Source organism: Xyrauchen texanus, chromosome 35 (genome assembly GCF_025860055.1).
Source record: "Xyrauchen texanus isolate HMW12.3.18 chromosome 35, RBS_HiC_50CHRs, whole genome shotgun sequence".
In the NCBI taxonomy this organism is placed as follows: Eukaryota; Metazoa; Chordata; class Actinopteri; order Cypriniformes; family Catostomidae; genus Xyrauchen; species Xyrauchen texanus.
The window spans coordinates 7,067,948-7,089,944 of record NC_068310.1 but is presented as its reverse complement, the minus strand read 5'-3'; the positions used below and the strand labels follow the sequence as shown (position 1 = coordinate 7,089,944).

Sequence of the window (21,997 nt, the reverse complement as noted above, 5' to 3'; positions counted from 1 at the left end):
TTACTTTATGTTGCAATTATGTGCTTTTTGGAGATTCAAATTCTGGTTACCATTCATTATATACAGTAATGTAATTGCAAGTATAAATACAGCATCCTAATAACCCTAATGCACTATTCAATACAGTCTTTCACTCTTTCAAATATACAATCTAAACACACGAACAGCAGTATAAGACCATTTAATAGTGGGGTCCAAAATCTGAGACCTCATTGAATATCTGGGATTAATTTAGAAAAAAAATCAGTAGTTGTCTCAGACTGTTGGACGCCACTGTAAATATGTGCAAATCTATGAGCAAATAAATGTGCAACTATATTACAATTATTAACATTAGGCTGGAAAAAGGTATGTCTCAAAAAGTTAAAATGAAATCTGGTGAAAAGTTTTCAGTTATTTTGAATAAGTTATAACTAGTTCTGTCAATAAATGGCCTGTTATTGCAGTGGCCATAGTTTCAATTTTGAGTACAGGACTTTGAAGTACACTAGAGTGCAGTGTGGATGTGCGCTGCAGGATTGGCTGCAGCCACAGCCAATGAAATAACAGAGAAGGAAACAATGCAGCCGGGTGACGTCACAAGCTATTTTTGGTGGAGTCCGCCCACATTTCTATTTTCGTCCGCCTCAGGGGCGGGGCTTACCGGGATACTTGTAATAACTCACATTCTCTCTCTTGTATCAGTGCCGAACGTCGCTGCTGGTCTGGTTTCATGGATGTCAGACTTCTAAAAAAGGATTAAAACAAGATTTAACACAAGAAAAAAAAGAAAGAAACTTGTAAAAACTGCAAAAGGAAGAAGGAGCTTCAAACAAGGAAATTCAACCTGTTGCATGCTTATATCTTTCTCATAAGGTAGAGACGCGTCTTTAATGGTTCATATTATTAAACGAGTATTTTGCGTTTTTAGAGTAGTTGTCATTAATTCAATATTTTTAGGCTTCTGTTACCAAGCATGACTTTTAAAACCTATTATAATTATTAAATCTGATGAGTTAAAGCTTTTACCTACACTTTAAAAAGTGAAATGTGCACCATGTTAACATAGTTATTTCTATCTGATCTAACCTTTAAAATTACTTTTATTGGTCTAACCAAATATAGTCAGGATGATTCAGCCATATTATAATTATTTTTTATTTTTTTACGTGAATAAACAATTATTTATTTATTTATTTATTTATTTATTAATACAACACATTATTCTATTAAAGCATTTAGGCATATAAAGACAAAGACATAAACCTATATAATGACACTTTAGGCTACATGACAATACCTTTTTTATTGCATATGCACGCAGATATTCTGCATTAATATATATGTGTGTGTGTGTGTGTGTGTGTGTGTGTGTGTGTGTGTGTGTGTGTGTGTGTGATATGCTTATAATGATATAAGGAATGATGATAGAAACTAAAGAGACAAACAAACAAATAAAACTGTGGGTTTAAGCATCCAAACAGAGGCCTTTTTTAAATGATCTCTTGTGAAACTTATTGTAGTTCTCTCTGCATTTAAAGGAACGGTCTTGAGGCCTGAAGCACATCCTTTAACTTTAGGAAGAGTTTCAGGTTGTATGTGATTTGCCTGTGTCTCAAAACCTTTCGAGCTCCCTATCTAGACAGCATTTTTTGGGTCTTTGAATGTCTTTTGTGCCGTAAAATGCTGTCTAGAACTGCAGACCTTCAGGTATGGTGACAGTCTTAGAGTGTTACTGCATGTGTGACTCTGCAAATTAGATCAGAGTCTCTGCCAAAATACCATAGTTACAGTACTATGGTCATTGTTGACACTGTAAGATCACAATATATGAGATCTCCTTCAAAGTGTAGCTTTCAGAAAATTATTATTTTCTGAAATAATAATTTTAGTATGATTACCATGGCACATGTTTGCAATGGTGTGAGAAAAAAAAACATGATAAAGATCTCAGAAACATCTGCACATTTTCTCATCCCACAGATGGAAGTTGTGCAGCAGGACTGATCGTAGAGTCAGACCAAAGGGACAGTTACTGCTGGGGAGTGGCAGGTACTGTATGCTTTACCTTCATTACAGAGATGTTAACACCTTATACACCTTCTCAAGGAGATTGTGAAATTCTCTTCATTGTACTGATTGTACATTGTACATTTAAATAGGCCAGCTTAACCAAAAGTATTTCCTTCATGAAGTTTTACACAGGGTCATGGAAAACCTGAAATGATCAGTTAATTTTATATACATTTCTTCCCTGGAAGAGTCATGAAAACCCTTCATGCAATCTCTTTAATAATTCTCTTTGAGCAACAATCAAAAAACTTGAAAATTAATGGAAGTTCATTGGTCAAAGATTTGGAACACTGATTATAAGCATGCACCACTCGCTTATACACTTATTTATAATTTTTATCTTTTCTTTTTTGATATTGTTGAAATCTGTGAAGTCAGTTTGAGGGTTTATGGTGAACAAAGTTGCACAACTCTTTCATTAGAGGAAATTTTCTGATCATTTGGAGATGAGGAAGCGTTCAGTTGAGTGTGGGATGTGCACAGTCAGAATGGACATATTGCAGAGCTCTCTTTTCAGTTGTGTTGGGCTTAGATTGACACTGAATAAATGATATGGCTATTTGTGTTGCTTTACCTTTGCATCAGTAATCATAGACCCAACAGTCTACTAGATGTCTAACCTGCGTTGTCTAGTTCACAGAGATTAAGTGAGTTGGCACTGCTTGACTATGCATTACGTATGTCATAAGAGGTTGACTTACTCTAAATGAGGTACCTACTTTAGACTAATACAAATATGACTTATTCTACGTTAATTTAAGTATTGTCCTAAGAAGCTATTTCTACCTGTACAGTTATTTTGTTGGTGTAACCTAATGAATTCAGGTTGATTCAGTGATGTTAAAAAATATAGTCTGACTTGAATCAAACCAGTTAATTTAGATGTTGAAACACATTTATAGATTAATATATATAGATTTGCTGTGTACATTCTTTGAAGCGTGCAAAAGACTGTATGAGTAATATTCAATCACTATTTTTACATCCAATAAAAGTTGTGACTCAGCAAATGCTAGTGTAAACAAACATAAATGCATTATGTCCTTTTAATGCCTGGCATTAGATATTGCTTGAAGCTGTAGAGTCATGGAGCTTGTGCACAGCTCGTGTTGCGTGCACCACATTGGGTCGATCTGTTCACGGAAAAAAACACGATGAGGTTATGGCCAGCGGTGCATGGGTAATGTTTCAGCCGTGCCCATAAGAGGGATCCGACACCGCTCTCGCTCTTTTGTTTGGCTGTAACCGGGCCCCGTGGACCGCTTGTGAAGCCTGCTGATCATTCTGTTACTTTTGTCTTTCCACATTATGATTTATGTAGACCCAGAGACCCGATACTGTTATAATGACCTAGGGTTCAGTTTCATCAAAGTTTATAATATGGATGATATTGGGTAGTGCAACTGAACTAGTTTTTGTGTTGACTGTTTGTGTTGCATAACTAAACCACAGTTTATCTAAACTAGCTCAAAGTGAATTCTCAGCTGTCATATACTGTATGTGTTCAATCATCTAGTTTATTCATTATTAAACTAGTTACATAATTTCTACCACTGAAGCTCTAAATCAAATGTGTTGATATTTAAAGGGATAGTCCACCAAAAATGTCATAATTTACTTATTTAAAGTCATTTACATTTAATGTCATACATGTTTGGAACGACATGAGGTTTGAGGAAATTATGACAATATTTAGATTTTTTGGTGAACTATGCCTTTAAGCTGGTTTTCAAAACCAATGACTTGCAAACTGTAGCTGTAACATTGTACCATCTTTATCTCATGTCAAATTCCTTTGGGATTTTGTGATAGTTCACTGGAATTGATTTAACAGTGAGGCAACGCTGTTAGCTGACAGGAATGATGGGAAGATGTTCATTGTGAGGTATATTTTTGCGTTCCCCTCTGCGAGGGTGAGGGAGACAGGAGAGTCAAGCTGACAATTGCAAGATTGTTTTTCAGGGAGCTGCAGTACGGATCACATTTCCTGTTACGGGGGTCAGCTGACACTAGCCTCCTTCACGTTGCGGCTGTCATCACAGCTCAAACAGAAAAAAAAGACTCACTTACAGCCTCAGGGCACAGGTTACCTCTTAACTTGTACAAACATCACCGACACAACCTGTGAGAAGACAAATTCTTCATAAAAAAAATTGTTGATTGAAGTCTTGACATCAAACGTGATGGGTGTTTTATCACTAGAGGATTGAAGCATTGACGAGGAAGGTTCTGTCTGCTTTCTTAAATCGGAGACATTTGTGATTCATCCAGGATATGACAGAGTCTTCTGAAATATCTTTGATTTTGAGTGTGATTGCTGGTTCTTGTATGAGGTAACAATCACCATGGAATTTCCTTCTCAAAAGATCTACCAAGCTTGATGATTTGAAAGTCATTTATAGGCTGCCCCTTATGAATTGTGTTCATTTGTAGTTGATTAGTCAAATAGTCAACTAGTCCATTGTACTAGAGGTAGTAGGAGAACAAGTAAGTTTCTTGCTTGGTTTGGGTTGTGCCAACTAGTTGATTAGCTCTTCCAGAATTCAGTGCTGTGGGCCTGTGCTGACCAGTGGTGGACCATGTGACTTCAGTTGTGCTTGTATGGTGACAGTAGGAGGGAAATTAAATTTCTTTAATAAAATATCAGGGGTTGGACTAACATGTTGACATTGAGTATTGCACAGATTGTACTTACTCTAGTTGTTGACAGCAGGAGGAGAATTCTGTTTCTTGATTAGTAGGGGTTGCACCAACTTGTCCAATTGTTAACTAGTCCACCAGTCGAACGAGTTGACTAGTTGATTAGTTCTACCATTGTTTGATGCTTTGGGCCTATGTCAACAAGTCATGTAAATTGTGGCCTCAGATTGTACTTGCTCAATATGGTGATGGAGAACAATTCTGCTTCTTTGTTAGTAGGGGTTGCACCAACTTGTTGACTATTTGATTAGTTGAGTAGTTCTGTTACTATTTAATGCTCTGGGCCTATGTCGACAAGTTGTGTATACCGTGGCCTCAGATTGCCCTTCCTCTATATGGTGGCATCAGGAGGAAAATTCTGTTTTTGGTTTGCAGAGGATGTTGTGATTAGTCGACTTATTAAATAGTTGACTAGTCAATTAATTCTACCACTATTTGATTCTTTGGGCCTATGTTGAAAAATCATATATACCGTGGCCTCAGATTGTGCTTGCTCAATGTGGTATATTATTATGTCAAATATACATACTATGTCCTGGTGCATTTGAGTGTGACTGTCTTTGAATGGTAACCTGCATAAAGCTGTGTTTATAAAGCCTGTTATAAGCGAAGCACACATCAGACTTCTTAGAAGGTGTTTGAATTCATGTGAACTGTTCTGTCGAATTAACGAATAGTCATTTAGTAAAAATAAGTAGTTGTGCAAGCCCTGTTGGTTTCTGTTTATAATACAAACCATGTTAACTCAAGCCAGCATTAAAAAGTGGCTGGTAATTAAATAATCCCGTTTTCCCAGAGCAGCCCACTCCGGCCTGCTGTTTTTTGAAGCAAATTAAACCGAGGTCTGCGAGGATCAGAACGTTGTGTTTGACCACCTGAATGTTTGGAGACAAGGAAGTGTTCAGACACAAAGGTGCTCATTTGTTCGTGTGTACAAAAAGAGCTCAGTGAGCCAGTGTGCGTCAGTGTGTGTGTGTTTGAGGTTACCAGGAATGTTAATGTCCTCCCTCATTGTTGAAGGCTCAGACAGAAGTTTGTGAGGCTGCATATGTATGAGATGTGTTCCTGGCGAAGCCTTTCCCAGAATGGTTGTTAAAGAAAAGAATCCATGGAAAGGGGACGGATGGTGGAGGAAAGGAAAGAGGGCTGCATGGATAGAAGGAAATCTGCTTAGAGAGGTGTCATTATGTGCATTTTTGTGTCCACTTGTGAGTTGTTGGAGTTCAAATACAGAATTAAACTGTTGAGTGGCGCCATTTTGAGTGTGCTGTAAATTGTGGGTAGACGTAACCTCCATTATCTCGCTCTCTTACGCTCTCTGCCTCTCGAGAATGATTTACACTGTGTCTATTTCGAGTGAAAAACTTGCTATATAACAGTTATGTTTTAATGTATTGAACCAACATTACAAGCATAGGCCAGAAATACATAACACAAATGCAGGCGCAAATGCTTGGCCAATAAATTGCAAGCATGCAGTCCGTTGTTTATACCTTTTATGTTCTTGTTTCACTGTGTAATCAAGGGGGCGATACAGTTCCCTAAAAATGTCTGTGTTTTAAAGTCAACTTCTGCAGGCAATAGAAGAAGTTTAAGCCAAGCTGCTGTTGCGCCCCTTGCAGCAATACTGAGAATGCAACACTTGCAGGTGCATTGTGAATTGTATTCTGATATATTTTGTGTGCAATCAAGCTTGCATAACTATAAGTTAGACTATATTTCAAGCCATAGTGTTCCCTCCATTGTTGAGACATACCATTCAAACCAACACATACACCTCACCCTGAGGCAACTCTCCTTTACTCCTGCTTTTTTCCTCCACACTATCTTCTCTTCATCAGATGCATTCCAGTCATTGGCCTGGTAATGTGGTCACTCTTAAAATCAGAAGCAGTCCCACTGACACACACACTCCTGATGATGTTGGGTAGCATCAGCTGACTGATGTGACTCCGCAATCCGCTTATAACTTCTCAGTCCATCCCAGCATGCAGGCCAAATTGTGTAACTTGAAGTAACAATGTCAGCAGTCTGCTTCTGGCTTTTGTTCTCGTAAGAGCTGACAAATAAATACATTATTTTTACACAGAATGATTTTATGGGGAAATCTATGACAGAAGGTCATTTTTTTGGTTTGCTTAAATCAGTTTATGCTATCTGAATATCCAAACTGCCCCCTGTGGTCAAGCTGGAACTACAGTTGTACGCATGTGGAAAATTAATAGGATACTAAATTAAACTTTATATTAATTTCTCCTAAGGCATTTTTGGAGAAGCATCTGAAAAGTATGTTTGTACCTAAATGAATCATAATCTAAGATCTCCATCAAGTCTTCTGAGCTTTGAAAAAGCAACCTATGAGCAATAAACAATTTTCCTCTGGGTGGGTCAAAACTAAAGTTAAACACTAACTAACCCTTAACGCTAACCCTGACCAGACTAAACTTTTAAACCACAAATTATCTTTCCATGTTCACAAGACTAGTAACGTACAACATTGAACGCTGACTTTATGCAATGTTGTAATGTTTCACGTTTGTTTTTAATTGGGGTTAATCTAAATTAAATTATGTGTGGACTGGCTATTCTCCCAGAATTACACACTCACATTTTTAAAGTTGTTTGGGATTGAGTGGGAGCCTGCTCTGCTACTGAAAGTGAATCAAACTTCAGCACTCAAAAATTGTTCAAATATTCCATCCACACACCATTTCATGCAGACATATTCCCCTAGTGTGTTGTTTACGGGAATACCCACATCTTGTGTAACTGCAGATGCTGAATAATGTCTGAGCAGCTAAAAATACGCAAAATTGCACACACACACACATGTGTACACAATGATGAGCACTAGCTGGACGAATGTCCTGAGCAGCTGTCGCGGAAGCAAAGGGTCTGAATAACTCAGACAGCTGTGCATTCTGCAAGAACACTCAAGACTGAGCGATAGAGAGAGAAAACAAAACTAAGGATCTTTCCCAAAGGAAAGAAAAAGACAATTGCATTTAAATAAATCAATCTCAATTGTTTCTCCTAGATGTCAATGAGATTAAAAGGAAAGAATATTGAGACTTTTGCTTAAGTCTTCTTCTGTTCAAACCCCTTTTCTTGTCTTCTTGTCACTTCTCATCTCGTCTTATTGTCTCTTCTCTTGTTGTTATCTCTTCTCATCTCGTCTCTTCTCTTCTCTTGTTGTCATCTCATCTCGTCTCCTCACTTCTCTTTCCCTTTCTTGTCATCTCATCTCTTTTCATATGTTATTGTCTTCTCTCATCTCTTTTCTTCTCTTGTCTTGTCAATAAAACTTTTATAAAACTCTTTAAAACATTTTGTGAGTGTGCAAAGCAAAGCACTACGCACTACAACAGTGCGCCAAGTCTTATTCGATTTTCGTGAGAGCGCTAATTCTAAGAGACATTTTCATGCCAGCGCAAAGCGCAAATGGCTGTGGGTGGGAGTGTTTGCACTATTTTGGGTGTATACGCTCAAACGTTGTGTGTACTGTATGTAATTGAAGTGGTGCCATGCACAATTTGCTATTTTCCTGAGAAATAGGTCATTGCGTTAAGATGTTTCAATACCACCTCTTAACTCAGCGCAAAGTTCAAATTCAGTTCCTGCATTTGCAGTTTAGAAATTCCACCAGCAGGTGGTAATGAAGTTCATGTCCAAATTTTGAAAGTACAGGACATCAAATAATGTCCCTGACAATTGCAATTTTTCAGGGGTAATTGCTTGAGATTTGTACTACACTTTATAGAGGTCATGGTTTATGGTTTTTATTTAATTTGCTTAAGTTATGTTTATATGTATATGTATTATTATTATTGTATATTTATAATTATATTTACTGCATTATGTAATTTATAGCCTACTAGTCATTTTCCACCTGTTGTTGAGATTGATTTTAAGTCTAAAAAGACAGATTAAATGTTTGGATTTGGTATAATTTTTGTACCACTTTGTTATTTTGATTATATTTTTGATTAGTTTAAAGTGTAATTTGAATTTAGAAATGTTTTTTATTTATTTTATTAGTGTATGAATACATTAATAGGTTTTTTCCTAATCAAAATCGAATGGTAGAAGTGAAGTGCGTGCCGATATAATCACTGTTAATACTAGCCATGATTTGTTTGTCAGTAGATGAAAATTATTAATAATATTATATTCACTATACTTTAGCAGAGTCTTCATCCAAATTCAGAAGAGAATCACATTTTCTATGTGTATAAAAGGAGAGTCACTGTCATAGAAATATGCCTGACAATCATCAAGGACTCCCAGGAATTCTTCTAATTAATTGCATACAGTCCATTTACATTACCTAATTCTTACAAATGTGCTGTCTTTGTTTATATCGTTGGTGCCTGACAGAGAATTGACTATATAATAGGACGCAGATGGTGGAAATCCCAGAGAAGGACCTCAGAATTCAATTGCACTTAATCCAGTCCATTTGCGCGTTGCACATGCCATTTCGACAAACCTTCTTGCACCTAGACTTAGCACATGCTTGTGTGAATATACCAACATTGTATTGCCAATCGCCATGCCCACTGACTTTCAGCTTATAAATTATGGCATAGGGCTGCACTTAATGCTAGCACTCCTAAAATAGACCCCCTCATTTATCATTTTTAATCTACTTTTCATTTTATTCTTTTAAATTGTTTTCAATTTTACTCAAATGAGAGTCTAACTGAGTGAAAAATACTGATGTATGTTGGTGAAATTGTCTTTATATATATGGTTGAATCTCTCTTGACGTCTCTTCTCATCCCTTGTTGTCTTATCTCTTTTCTTATGTTCTCTTCTCTTGCCCTCTCGTCTCTTCTTGTCTCATCTCTTATTGTCTTGTTTCATCTCTTGTAATTTTGTCTCTTCTCTTCTCTACTCTTCTCCTTTCCTTTCCTTTCCTTTCCTTTCCTTTTCATCTCTTCTCGTCATCCTTTCCCTTCCCTTCTCGTCTCTTTTTGTCTGTTGTCGTCTTTTGTCATCTCATCTCTTCTCTTCTCTTCTCTTCTCTTCTCTTCTCTTCTCGTCTCTTCTCTTCTCTTCTCTTCTCTTCTCTTCTCTTCTCTTCTCTTCTCTTCTCTTCTCTTCTCTTCTCGGCAAATGAGATCTCTTTAATATGTGAAGTATTTCTCCTGGAAACCAGTGAGATAAAGGAAGAGCAATCTATTTTTATTTCTCCTAAGGGATTTTAGGAGAAAAAAATTAAAAAAGCAACCTATAAGAAAAAAAAATCCTCTGGGGTAAAAATAAATGATCAAATGAACTGTTTAATACCACACATTTACAGTTTTTCTGAATTGCTAAAACACTAAACCCCATTCTCTGAACCACATGCTCAGTGGCCTAAACCCATTTGTCGAATCAACCACTCTTTTTGCAATGTGATGCACTTGTTTCAAAAGGTAAGCACGGGCAGCAAAAGCAACACAGTTGTCATCGTTTACGCACAACGTCTCAAAATTGTTCACACTTGTTTCTAATGATTTGAAAACGTGATGCTGAGGCAGAATGAATCTCTCATTGACTTTGATTTTGCAGTTGCACAACATATTTGAGTGAGTGTACTGTAATGTGTTTTCATTTTGCAGTTGGACTACTGTATATTTACAGTATGAAATTGCTGAATATACAGACATTCAATACTGTATTACTTGAGGACTTACAGTATACAAAAGGTTCACTGTACTACAAATGTAAGTTGTGATTATTATACTTTTTAAGTCAGTAAATGCAAATTGCTCTTACTATATAACTGTAACTACATGCCCTGGACACTGTGTCCTCCAATTTCTGATGTTATGTCTAATGAATGCTCTGTAGTGTTTATATATTGAACGGATGTGTATGAAAGTATTGTTTGATTTTGATCACAGATTAAATGATTTTGAGGCGATTGTTTGATTTTGCCAGAAGAGTCAGGGGTTTTGTGAATGCAGTTTGAAGATTTGGTTTTGTATTTAAAGTTGTGAGAAAATGGGTGAATGTTTCAAGAAATGTGTTTTAGCAATTGAGAAAAACTGTAAGACTAAAGAATAAGAGCAAGAGATGTTGAGTGTGTATGAAAGAGAGATATAACCCAGAAAAATAGAGAGATATAAAAAGAATATGAAATAAAAGAATGTGTTGTCACATTAGATTTCTCTGAGTGTGTAGAATGGGGACTTAATAGGACAGTGATAAAAAGCAAGATTAAGAGAAAGTAAAGACAAATGGTGAGATTAGAAGTGAGTTTAGAGGAGAGCTAGAGGGTGTATATGTGAATGCGGTCAAATGTGTCTAAAATTGGAGATCCTGTCTTGCACAAAGTCGATTTAGCAACAGTAAAATAGAGAGCAAGAAGGGGAGGCCTATTTAAATTGGTCAACTTATCTCACAACCGCACTGAAAGTTATGTTTTCTTTTTTTTTTCTTATGTAGTGCACAGAATAAGAGAATAATGGGAGAATTTGGCTTCTGTAACAAGGTTGCACATGATGCTAAGCGATGCATCCTCGTACAAATACATCCACACACCATTTTAACACCCATATACTGAATTTTCACTAGTGGTCTCAGACTTTTAGACCCCACTGGCTTTTTATAACCAGATATTTGGAAGCTCTGCAGTTTGTGTTGAACGGAAAAGACCTTCATGGGTTTCATTCTTAACTAGGTTTTCCATCTCTACGCTCTGATTTAGGTGGTAATCTCTCATGGCTAATCAGACGTTAGGCTAGTTTAGCCAGTAAGCAGCTCTGTTTAATGGCTAGCTCTCAGTGAACTCTTCGAACTGCAGGGTTTCACTGCATGGTGGAGGCCTTGTATTCTGAATGGCCACTGCTATTCGTCTTATTTCACTTAGTTGGAAAGCCCGCAGAATCCAGTTTTAAGCATTGCTTGAAGTATTCTTTGTGCTTTTGACACAGAATTAGCTGATATTCTTGTATTGTTGTCTGTTATATTAACTACTTTATACTTTTTGAGGCCACTGATAGATACATTATATGATTCTCACGAATAAATGGGTTTGGGTCATGTTTCACCCCAAAATTTAATGTAAAAATAAGAATGTATAATTTGCATAAAGAAAATTTAAATTAAGACATTATTACAATTTATTTTACAAACAATATACAAATATACAATTGTTTGTAATATTTACAAAAAATTTTAATAATTTATATAGTTTTTTCCCATTACAGTAATGAGTGAGATTTTTTGCATTTCAGTAATGAGAATGACATTTTTTAGCATTGCAGTGATGAGCATCAATTTTTTTAGCAGTAGTTACAGTATGCAAGATTTTTGACATTACAATAATAAGAATTAGATTTGCTAATTACTGTAATTTTCACATAACAGTAATGAGACTCTGTCATGTTATAAAATGAGAATTATTTTTTGCAGTACAGAAATGACAATGAGATTTTTCATGTTGCAGTAATGAGAATAAGATTTTTTCATGTTACAGTAATGAGAATGAGATTTGTTTTGCCTTACAGTAATGAGAATGAGATTTGTTCACACAACAGTAATGAGAATAATATTTTGTCATGTTATAGTAATGAGAATGAGATTGTTTTCATTTTACAGTTATGATAATGAGATTTTTTTCATGTTACAGTGATAAGAATGAGATTTTTTCATTTTACAGTAATTAGAATGAGAGTTTTTTTATTTTACAGTAATGAGAATGAGATATGTTCATTTTACAGTAATTAGAATGAGAGTTTTTCATTTTACAGTAATGAGAATGAGATATGTTCATTTTACAGTAATGAGAATGAGATTTTTTCATTTTACAATATTGAGAATGAGATTTTTTCATTTTACAGTAATTAGAATGAGATTTGTTCTTGTTACAGTAATGAGAATGCGATTTTTTCATTTTTCAGTAATGAGAATGAGATTTGTTCTTGTTACAGTAATGAGAATTAGATTTTATTATGTTACAGTAATGATAATGAGATTTTTGAAATTATAGTAATGAGAATTAGAGTTTCTTTGCATTACAATAATGAGAATGAGATTTTTTGATGTTACAGTAATGAGAATGAGATTAGGTTTTGTTACAGTAAAGAGAATTTGATTTTGATTTCATGTTACAGTAATGTGAATTAGCTTTTTTCTTGTTACATTAATGATAATTATATATTTTTTAATGTTACAGTAATGAGAATGAGATTATTTCATGTTACGGTAATGCAAATTAGATTTATTTGTTACAGTAAAGAGAATTCGATTTTTTTTCATTTTACAGTAATTAGAATTACATTTTTCAAGTTACATTAATGAGAATTAGATTTCTTTACATTACAATAATGAGATTTGTTCATGTTACAGTATTGAGAATGATACTTTTTTCATGTAACAGTATTGAGAATGAGATTTGTTCACACAACAGTAATGACTATGATATTTTTTCATGTTGCAGTATTGAGAATGAGATTTTTTCATTTTACAGTAATAAGAATGAGATTTGTTCTTGTTACAGTCATGAGAATGAGATTTGTTCATTTTACAGTAATGAGAATGAGATTTGTTCTTGTTACAGTAATGAGAATTAGATTTATTCTTGTTACAGTTATGAGAATTAGATTTATTTACATTACAATAATGAGATGGGTTAATGTTACAGTAATGATAATGAGATTTCTTTCATGTTACAGTAATAAGAATTATTATTATTAATGAAAATTAGATAGCTACCATCACTGTGCTTCTTAGAGCTGTGTTTCTCAACCACTGTGCCACAGAAGATTGTCAGGTATGCCGTGGAAAATTATCAAATTCTACTAAATAAATAAATGCATGAAAAAAATAATAATTCCAGGGATCCAATCTCCTCGTCTTTTGGAGAAATTCACCTTTTTGAAACCATGATCGGTCACTTTTGTGACTGTGAAGAGCAATGATTAATGTGCAAAAGTGACTGATATTTATACGCATTAAGGGTCTTTCACATGACTCGCATCAGCGCTGCAGAATACATTGAAGTCTATAAAGTGACTTTACACCAAAGTGTTTTTCACAAACATGCTATTGCTTCACCAAGAATATCTCTGAGAGTACTAAGCAAAAATAAATATTTAAAAACTGTCCAAATTTGTGAAGAGACATTGAATGTCTCATAATTTATTTTAATCAAATATTACCTTATCGTTTATTCATATTAGAGACCCCAGTTATTGGACTAATTTAAATTCACCAAGAAAACGCTTATACTTAAACATAAACGAGTCGTTTTATTACTTTCTGCTATCAAAGCAAGACATTTTTCTCTCTTCCAAATACATGTTTTCAAAGTTTATTTTGCACACCTCCCACTTTTTTACTTGGCACACTCGTAAAATCACCCCTCTGTGACGCTTTCTGCAACTCAAAGCGGTGCTTGACGCTGGCGTTGAACAGAGCGTTGATGCCTCGACTCATGGACAGAAAACATGGACAAGTTCTTGAACAGGAAAAATATTGATGAAGGTTAGTATAGATGGATAGTGGGAGGTTGGGAAACACTGGCTTAGAGGAACCAATTTCTTTTTTCTTTTATTAAATTAGCTATGTTAGCACATGTGTGACAGTTTCGCTATTGAAACACAAACTGTTGTCTTCTACCTCAATAGAAACTGGCAGTTATAAAAATAGCTGCATACAAGAAGTCACGAACAGGAAACGAAGACCAAGTCTGCAAACAGGAAGTGTCTTTTGCTCTCTTGTCTCTCTCCTTTTGTACAGTCTGTGCTCATAACTAACATCTCTCTCTCCCAGCTTGCTCTCATTGTAGCACTTTTACATAGCTTTCTTGGCACAGAAGGGTCTCTATGAAAACTGGAAATACTAAATTTACACATTTATGGGATGGCCCCAAACACCTGTGGCCCAGAACCAACATGATATTAAAGGGATAGTTCACCCAAAATGAAAATTCAGTCATCATTTACTCAGCAAAATGTGGAATGATGACAGAATTCTCATCTTTTGCTGAACTATTTATTTAAAATGTGAGAAGAAAGAGCAAGAATGAATGAGATAGACAGACATAAGGGTAATACATGAAACAGGATGTTGTTACTGACCGAAAGTGACCACATGGCAGCAACACTTTTGACTAATTATAGTTCAGAGAAAGAGAGAGATAGAGCAAAACAGAGAGAGAGAGAGAGAGAGAGAGAGAGAGAGAGAGAGATAGAGTGAGTGTTGCAAACACTACTTCAACCTCCGGCTATTTATATAAAACTGCAGATTGTTTTTGAGGTATCCATGACTGGAGCTGTAATCACCAGTGTTTCCTCAGTGAAACAGGAAACAAAACAAACCAGGCCCTATCGCCAGCATACATAGGGAAGTCTCTGCGTGTGTGTGTGGCTAATTAAAATGGCTGTGGTCTCCTCAGTTGTTGATTAAACCTCCTCGCCTCTAGGGCCCCCAACACTTATTTGCAGCACTTGCGATGTGTGAAGCAGGACTCCAGACTGCGACTAAAATGGTCGCAAATGTGACCAAAAATATTTGATTACAACAATCATTTAAAATCTAGTCGCCACTGGCGAGATAGTGCGGGATATATATATATATATATATATATATATATATATATATAGAAAGGAATGGGGCGGTGTACGTCATGCCGGGGGCTCCCCAGCCTGAGAGAACAAGGGAGGAATGTGATGGCGATGGAGGCGATTTAGGGATGGCTCGGTTTCACCCCACTCCCCGGCACCCTTGTTGACTTCCGTCCAAGCTCGAGGTGAGAGCAGGTCGCCTCACGGCCAGTCTGTTTACTCCCTCGAGCCCCCCGAGCTGGATGATGAATTTGCTGCTGCATCGGAGAGCGATCTGGCATCTGACGCGGAAGACTCGACTGGAATGCCGCCTTTGGGCCAGCACGCCCAATCTAAGGCTGATGCCCAGATGGCCGACATAATTGTCTTGGCCAGCGTCAATGTCGGGAGCCTTCAAAGCTAGACGATTGGTTCCTCGGGTCCGGGCATCGCTCACAGCCACGCTTCCAAACGTCAGGTAGCTCTGCCTCTACCTGGGCCCAGCTCTCAGCCCAGCGTCGAGCACCCCACAGGAAGTGCACGCCCCCCATCTCCCAAACATCCTTGAGGACCCGGAATACTCCCAGGCATTCCTGAGACGGACAACCCAGGGAATGAGATGTTTGCTCTGGAGCTGGTAAGCAGACCACTCTGTCCCACGGAGGTGGGCCGGGAGGAGAATCCTTATTTGAAATGATTCCTTTTGCCGCACCCCCTTCAGGCTTCTGTACCCACATTCTCAATAAGTGCATCATTTCCTCGAGTCATCTGGCCCACAAATGCCATTCTCACAGCAGCCCGGTGCCACACTCCAGCTGTCCCGGCACACCGGATGTGGACTCCTCGCCACCGGACCCACTACTGCTGTCCCCCAACTGGCCGGTTCTGATGAGTCTAGAGGATGCCTTATTGGGACCTGCTCCTCAGTCACTAAACTGCCCAAGGCCGGGTGCTCGGAGCAAGGTAAGTGCTTCGAGTCTTCGCTCAGCACCAATGCCTCAGGATGCGCTTTTGCCTCCTGAAGCCACACTACTTGCTCCGCCCAGCTACGAAGCCTCTTCAGGTACGTCAACCCAACTTGCACGTAGCTTCCCAACCTATTGTGCTGGCTGGCCAGGACAATCCAACTCGGCTATGCGATTCAGTTCACTAGGCCCCCGGCCCCTTTCGCCGGCGTCTGCTTAACCTCGGTGCACGGCGAAGACACCAACACCCTATGTGTGGAGATTGCGACCCTTTTACTCAAAGACACGATAGAGCCTGTCCCTCCAGCCGAGATGAAGAAGGGTTTCTATAGCCCTTACATCATCGTACCCAAGAACGGCGCCGACTTACGACCGATCTTGAACTTGCACATTTTCAACCAGCCTTGCACAAACTCCCGCTCACGCAAAGATACATTCTAACTTGCATCTGACATCAAGATTGGTTCGCAGCGGTAGACCTGAAGGACACGTACATCCACATCTCTATCTTGCAATGACACCGACCCTTCCTACAGTTCGTGTCCGATGGCCAGGCATATCAGTACAAGGTCCTCCCCTTCGGCATGTCCCTGTCCCCTCGCATCTTCACGAAGGTCGCAGAGGCAGCCCTTGCCCCTTTAAGGGAAGTGAGTATACATCCACATACTCAATTACCTTGATGACTGGCTCATCCTAGCCCTCTCTCAAGAGTCACTGTGCGCCCACAGGGACCAGGTGCTCAGGCATCTCAGCTGTCTTGAGCTGTCAGTCAGTTCAGTGCTCTCATTTCTACAAGAGAGGCTGAAGGGGAGGCTGTTCCCCTCCACCTTGAAGGTTTATGTAGCCGCCATAGCGGCTCACCACGACACAGTGGATGGTAAGTCTCTAGAGAAGCACAATCTGATTATCAGGTTCCTTAGAGGTGCCCGGAGGCTGAACCCTCCCAGGCCATGCCTGTTCCCCTCTTGGGATCTGTCCATGGTCCTTTCAGGCCTTCAGAGACCCCCCTTCGAGCCACTAGAATCAGTCGAGCTCAAAGCCCCCTCCTTGAAGATGGCCCTCCTGATTACATTCACTTCCATCAAGAGGGTTGGGAACCTGCAAGCGTTCTCTGTCAGCAACACTTGTCTGGAGTTCGGTCCAGCAGACAACCATGTCGTCCTAAGACCATGACCAGGATACGTGTGCAAGGATCCTACGACCCCCTACAGGGACGATGCAAGCGTTGCCCCGGGAGGAGGAAGACCCAGCCTTTTCCTTGCTGTGTCTGGTGCATGCTTTGCGTACCTATGTGGACCGCACGCTGAGATTTAGATGCTCTAAGCATCTCTTTGTCTGCTTTAGTGGACAGCGGAAAGGGAACACTGTCTCCAAACAGAGGCTTTCCCACTGGGTCGTTGATGCCATCGCTTTGGCCTATTACACCCAGGCCATGCCCACCCCCTTGCCGGTTCGAGCACACTCGTCGAGAAGTGTGGCATCCTCCAACTGCCTGCCCGCACCTGCATCAGCAGCACACGTACACGGTTCAGCGCATGGCGTGATATATAGAGAATAGGGACTGCTAGTGTCGCTTCACTCGACACAACGTCGAAGTGAGCGACAGACAGGGAACATCTAGGTTATTGTTTTAACCTCTGTTCCTTGATGAAGGGAAGGAGATGAACCGAGCCACTGCAATGGCCGAACCTTATTCTTGGCTCCTCAGAGCAAAACCTGAATGAACCTGAATGAACAGATGCATGCAAATTCTGTCTGCCAAATTCTCATTAGCCTTTTATCAAGTTCTGAGGTAACCGAGCCCTCCATCAGGGAACGAAGGTTACAACAGTAACCTAGACGTTTTTTCAAGCCATGTTGCTTGCTTGCTCTCAGTGTAATTTGTCTACTGTCTCCACCAAGGTGGGTTTTTTATTTCTTTCCAAAGATCAGACTAGTAGTACTTAAAGCATGAGTGACTGTGGGGATATTTCTTATATTAGTTAAATGTAGATTGTTAATTGCTATTGTTCCAGCTGACTGTGGCAGCTATTTGTGTCAAGGTGTTTTGAAGCTCATGTTTCTGTAAAATTTTGCAGTGGTGGTGTTCTTGGGGCACAGTCCAGAGAACATGAGAACAACAATTCGAAACACTGCCCCCAGTGGCTAAAGTTGTAGCTGTTGTTGGGTGTATGGGCACATGTGAGCTACATTTTCCAGGTGTAATCTCCACAGAGGGGCGCCAAAACAAATTGTGAATCTATTTGTTTTCAGCCAACAGGCTGTAAATCAGTGAACAAGAATGACTATTTTATAAACTGTAACCCCCAACCCAAACTCCAAATATAAACCTAACCATCAGGGGAGTAAAAATGTAATGTTAGAGGGAAAAATGCAACCTCTGAATTGCACTTCTCACTGATTATGGAAATTTGATTACTTCCTGGTTTCATTGTGGGATCCAAACCCAGGTCTCCCACATTGCTGACACAATGCGCCTCCGGTCACGCCACAGGGGGAGGTAAACACACAGGAGTCGATGCAAATATGTCTGATTGGAGATGCCATTTGTAATGTGGTCGATCGTAGGGTACCAGAAGTATTGGAAACAACATGTCGGCCTTCTGTTTGATCATGTTGTACAAGCACTCATATATAGAGATGTATGGTATGGTAATGTGGTACTGTCAAATATAGATGGACACAATCAAACACACACATTAATAGTTAATCTATATGAGGACATACCAAAGACTTTTTCATATATAGATTATTTTAATTACTAATGATTAACCTTAATTATAACCCTAAAAGAAAGTTTTGTACCCACAATTGTACACACACACACACACTGACGTAAGCAATTATGCTTACAGATGTAGTGCGACAAATACAAACACACACACACACACACACACACACACACACACACACACACACACACACACATACACACACTTAGTGTGTTCTCACACATCTATAAAAACAAACTCTGTGCCAAACTCTTACACATTCAATAAACTATCTCCCCTAATCTGATGTTTTAACACCTTAAGGCCACTTCACTAGAAAACAGGTTTAAGAACATACCAGAGCATTTACATAATGTTACGACCCCTCATCTGAAAGTATGCAGAGTATGTAGACCAGCATGTGCACACACTTGCATACTGTGTGTACATACAAACTCTGACTCACTGAGCTGGGCAGACACTTTGTGCCAAAGCGACTATGATGTTACTGCCACAGCCTCTCATGCTATGTTTCTATCTCTGTGTTGGACCTGTTTTTTATTTCCCATTCATCAGTGGCTATGGTGGTTAAAATAAAGACATGAGTGAAGTATTTCACCTGGTTGAATTTTAGAAGTTCATGGCCTTAAAAATGATCTACCCAAGTAAGCAAACCTAAACACTTTTAGCTATTCAAGGTTGTATTTAAAGGGATGTTGGATTACGAAATGTGATCCCTGATCTCATGAAACAGAGTAATGTCTAGTGGGGGGCACCAAAAGCAAGTGAAATTGTGTCGTAATAAGACAAGGTTTTTAAGTTGAATATTAGATTGAGGTTTCATGAATTAAATTTACCTCCCTAACCTAAAACTTTAACCTAAACCTAACTAATAGTCTCCTAAAAGCAAAAGAGAGGTGAATAAAACAGACATCCTTACCCTAAACCAATGCTTAAACCTAACCAATAGTGTCCTAAAAGGAAATTCAACATGAAAAGCACATTTTCTGAAGCAACCACATCTTTTCGTGTCAGTCTTGTCTCAGTTTGCACACTTGACTGGTCTCAAGCCACGGTCTTCAAAGTCCAAAGTCCTACACTTTATCAGTTGAGCTATTGGAATACAGTAAGTGTGCAAATGTTGATGGTTCTGTAAATTAAGTGTTAAAATGTATTGTTCTTCAAATTATGTGTTTTGATATCATAACATAGCAGTGTGTGAGTAATAGAGCGTAAAAGAAGTGTTATAAAAGTCATTATCAGTAGTTGTACACGTGATTTTTGTGAAACTGAATAAAACACACAGTTGTTGTAGAGCATCTAGTGTTCATTTCACCAGTGAACTGTGGCAAAACAGAACACGGCAAGTACAAATTTTAGTTTTTTGTTTTGTTATAGTAATGTTTATTCTATGAGACTAGGTTGTGGGTGAGAATGCAATTCATGATTAGGGATGGGAATTGTAATTACTTCAACGATTCCAGTTCCGATTCTTTAAGGGTTCCATTAATGATTCTTACTTTTCAGGAAGACTGTAACAGGGTTCTTAAAATGGACAAGGAGGAGGCTGGAACCGGCAGAAGAGTTAACATAACTTTAGGGTGTGTTCACACTTGACAGGTTTGGTTAGATTAAAATTAACTCTGGTGCGATTGCTCTGTTAGTGCTGATCATTTGAAAAAGTGTGAACGCTGCCATCCGAACCTTGGTGCGCATCAAACAAGCGGACCATGAGTAGTGGGTCTCGGCCCGCTTCCAAACGAACTCCGGTGAGGTTTGACTGATAAATGAACGCAGCATGGACCAAAGACGACTAAATGGACCAATAACAGGATTTGATGTCACAAGAAGCGACACTAAAAATCACTTAATTTGATAACATAGAAAGAGCAGTAAGAGTGGTGTAAGCAAAACAAAATGATTAGAGGGCAAACATCGAGAAATGAGGAGGTAAAGTTCCTTATTAACATTTGGTCTAACGAGCATATCCAGTATACTGGAAAAACAATGCACAAAAATTCTCAAGTGTAGGCAAATTTTCAGTGATAGGTTGGGTCCAACAAGCACATTTAGCCCAGCAGCCAGCATTGTTTTGGATGTTCGGCAAGTTCCGTCACAAAATATACATCATTAGAGCTGTCCAATCATGTTGTGATCTTATCCTTATGCCTTTTGTTTTGTATCTTTAGGTAAAGTGTTAAAAAAGCCAGTGTGAACGCTAAGCGAACAAGGACTAAATGTATCATAAGAAATAAGAGAACCAAACTACAAGTGTGAACTCACCCTTAATGACATTAATCAACTGAAACATAATATAAAACACACATACACGTGCACACACACAGCGGCCGTGTGTCTCTCTTTCTCTTTCTCTCTTTCTCGCTCTCGCTCTCTCTCTCTCGAACTGGTGCCTCCCGCTCATCTTTATCTTCCTTCCGGCTGATTAGAACAATTCAGGTCCGGGGGTGCATCCTCACGACTCTGCCATGCCCTCCTCCTTGTCACAAAGACATATTTGGAAATAAGAAATGCTATTTTTATTGCATTTACTGCCCTCAGGAGTCTGTTGCCAAACGATGAGTTCTTTTCAGATTTCAACAGGTCAGATACAACAAATCAGAGATAAATGTGTCCTAACACAATTTATTACACAATGCAAGTACGAGTTGTATTCTCAGCGTTGCCACAAGGGGTGTTATAGCAATCCACAGCCATATAGCAATGCAAGAATGCACATTTGCCTAAACCTGATGTGCCCTATTGAGGTTTGATCTCTGAAAACTCTTTATTGTGTTGTAGAGAGAGATTAAATCTTTTCAGAGGCTGGATTCCCAGTACGCATGTCAATTTCCATAATGATGAACATTTTAAGTGCATCTGTCTACGTGTTATTATAAACAGTAGCTCTACCCTATGTTACACAAAAGGTATTTTCAAATTAAAGGATATCAGAAGTGTAACATTTTTGTATGTGTTTACAATATGAATTTGTGTGTACAAATCAAATACTGTGTTACATTAAGTAACCAAT

The 21,997-nt window shown here is 38.5% G+C and overlaps 1 protein-coding gene across 3 annotated transcripts in view; it reads left to right on the top strand.

Moving 5' to 3' along the window:
- LOC127628941 (histone deacetylase 7-like) overlaps positions 1–21,997 on the top strand; it is a 99,442-nt gene that overhangs the window by 23,795 nt on the left and 53,650 nt on the right. The window contains exons 1-2 of one of the 3 annotated variants that reach the window (XM_052105929.1): positions 701–855; positions 1,963–2,031. The exons of 1 other annotated variant lie outside the window; for it this stretch is intronic. Coding sequence is in view for 1 of the 2 variants with exons in the window: in XM_052105927.1 (XP_051961887.1) it covers positions 1,963–2,031 (69 nt within the window). In the remaining variant the exon portion in view is untranslated. Of the gene's footprint in view, positions 1–700; positions 856–1,962; positions 2,032–21,997 lie in introns of those variants that run through there. One more of the 3 variants, XM_052105927.1, reaches the window with a different exon arrangement.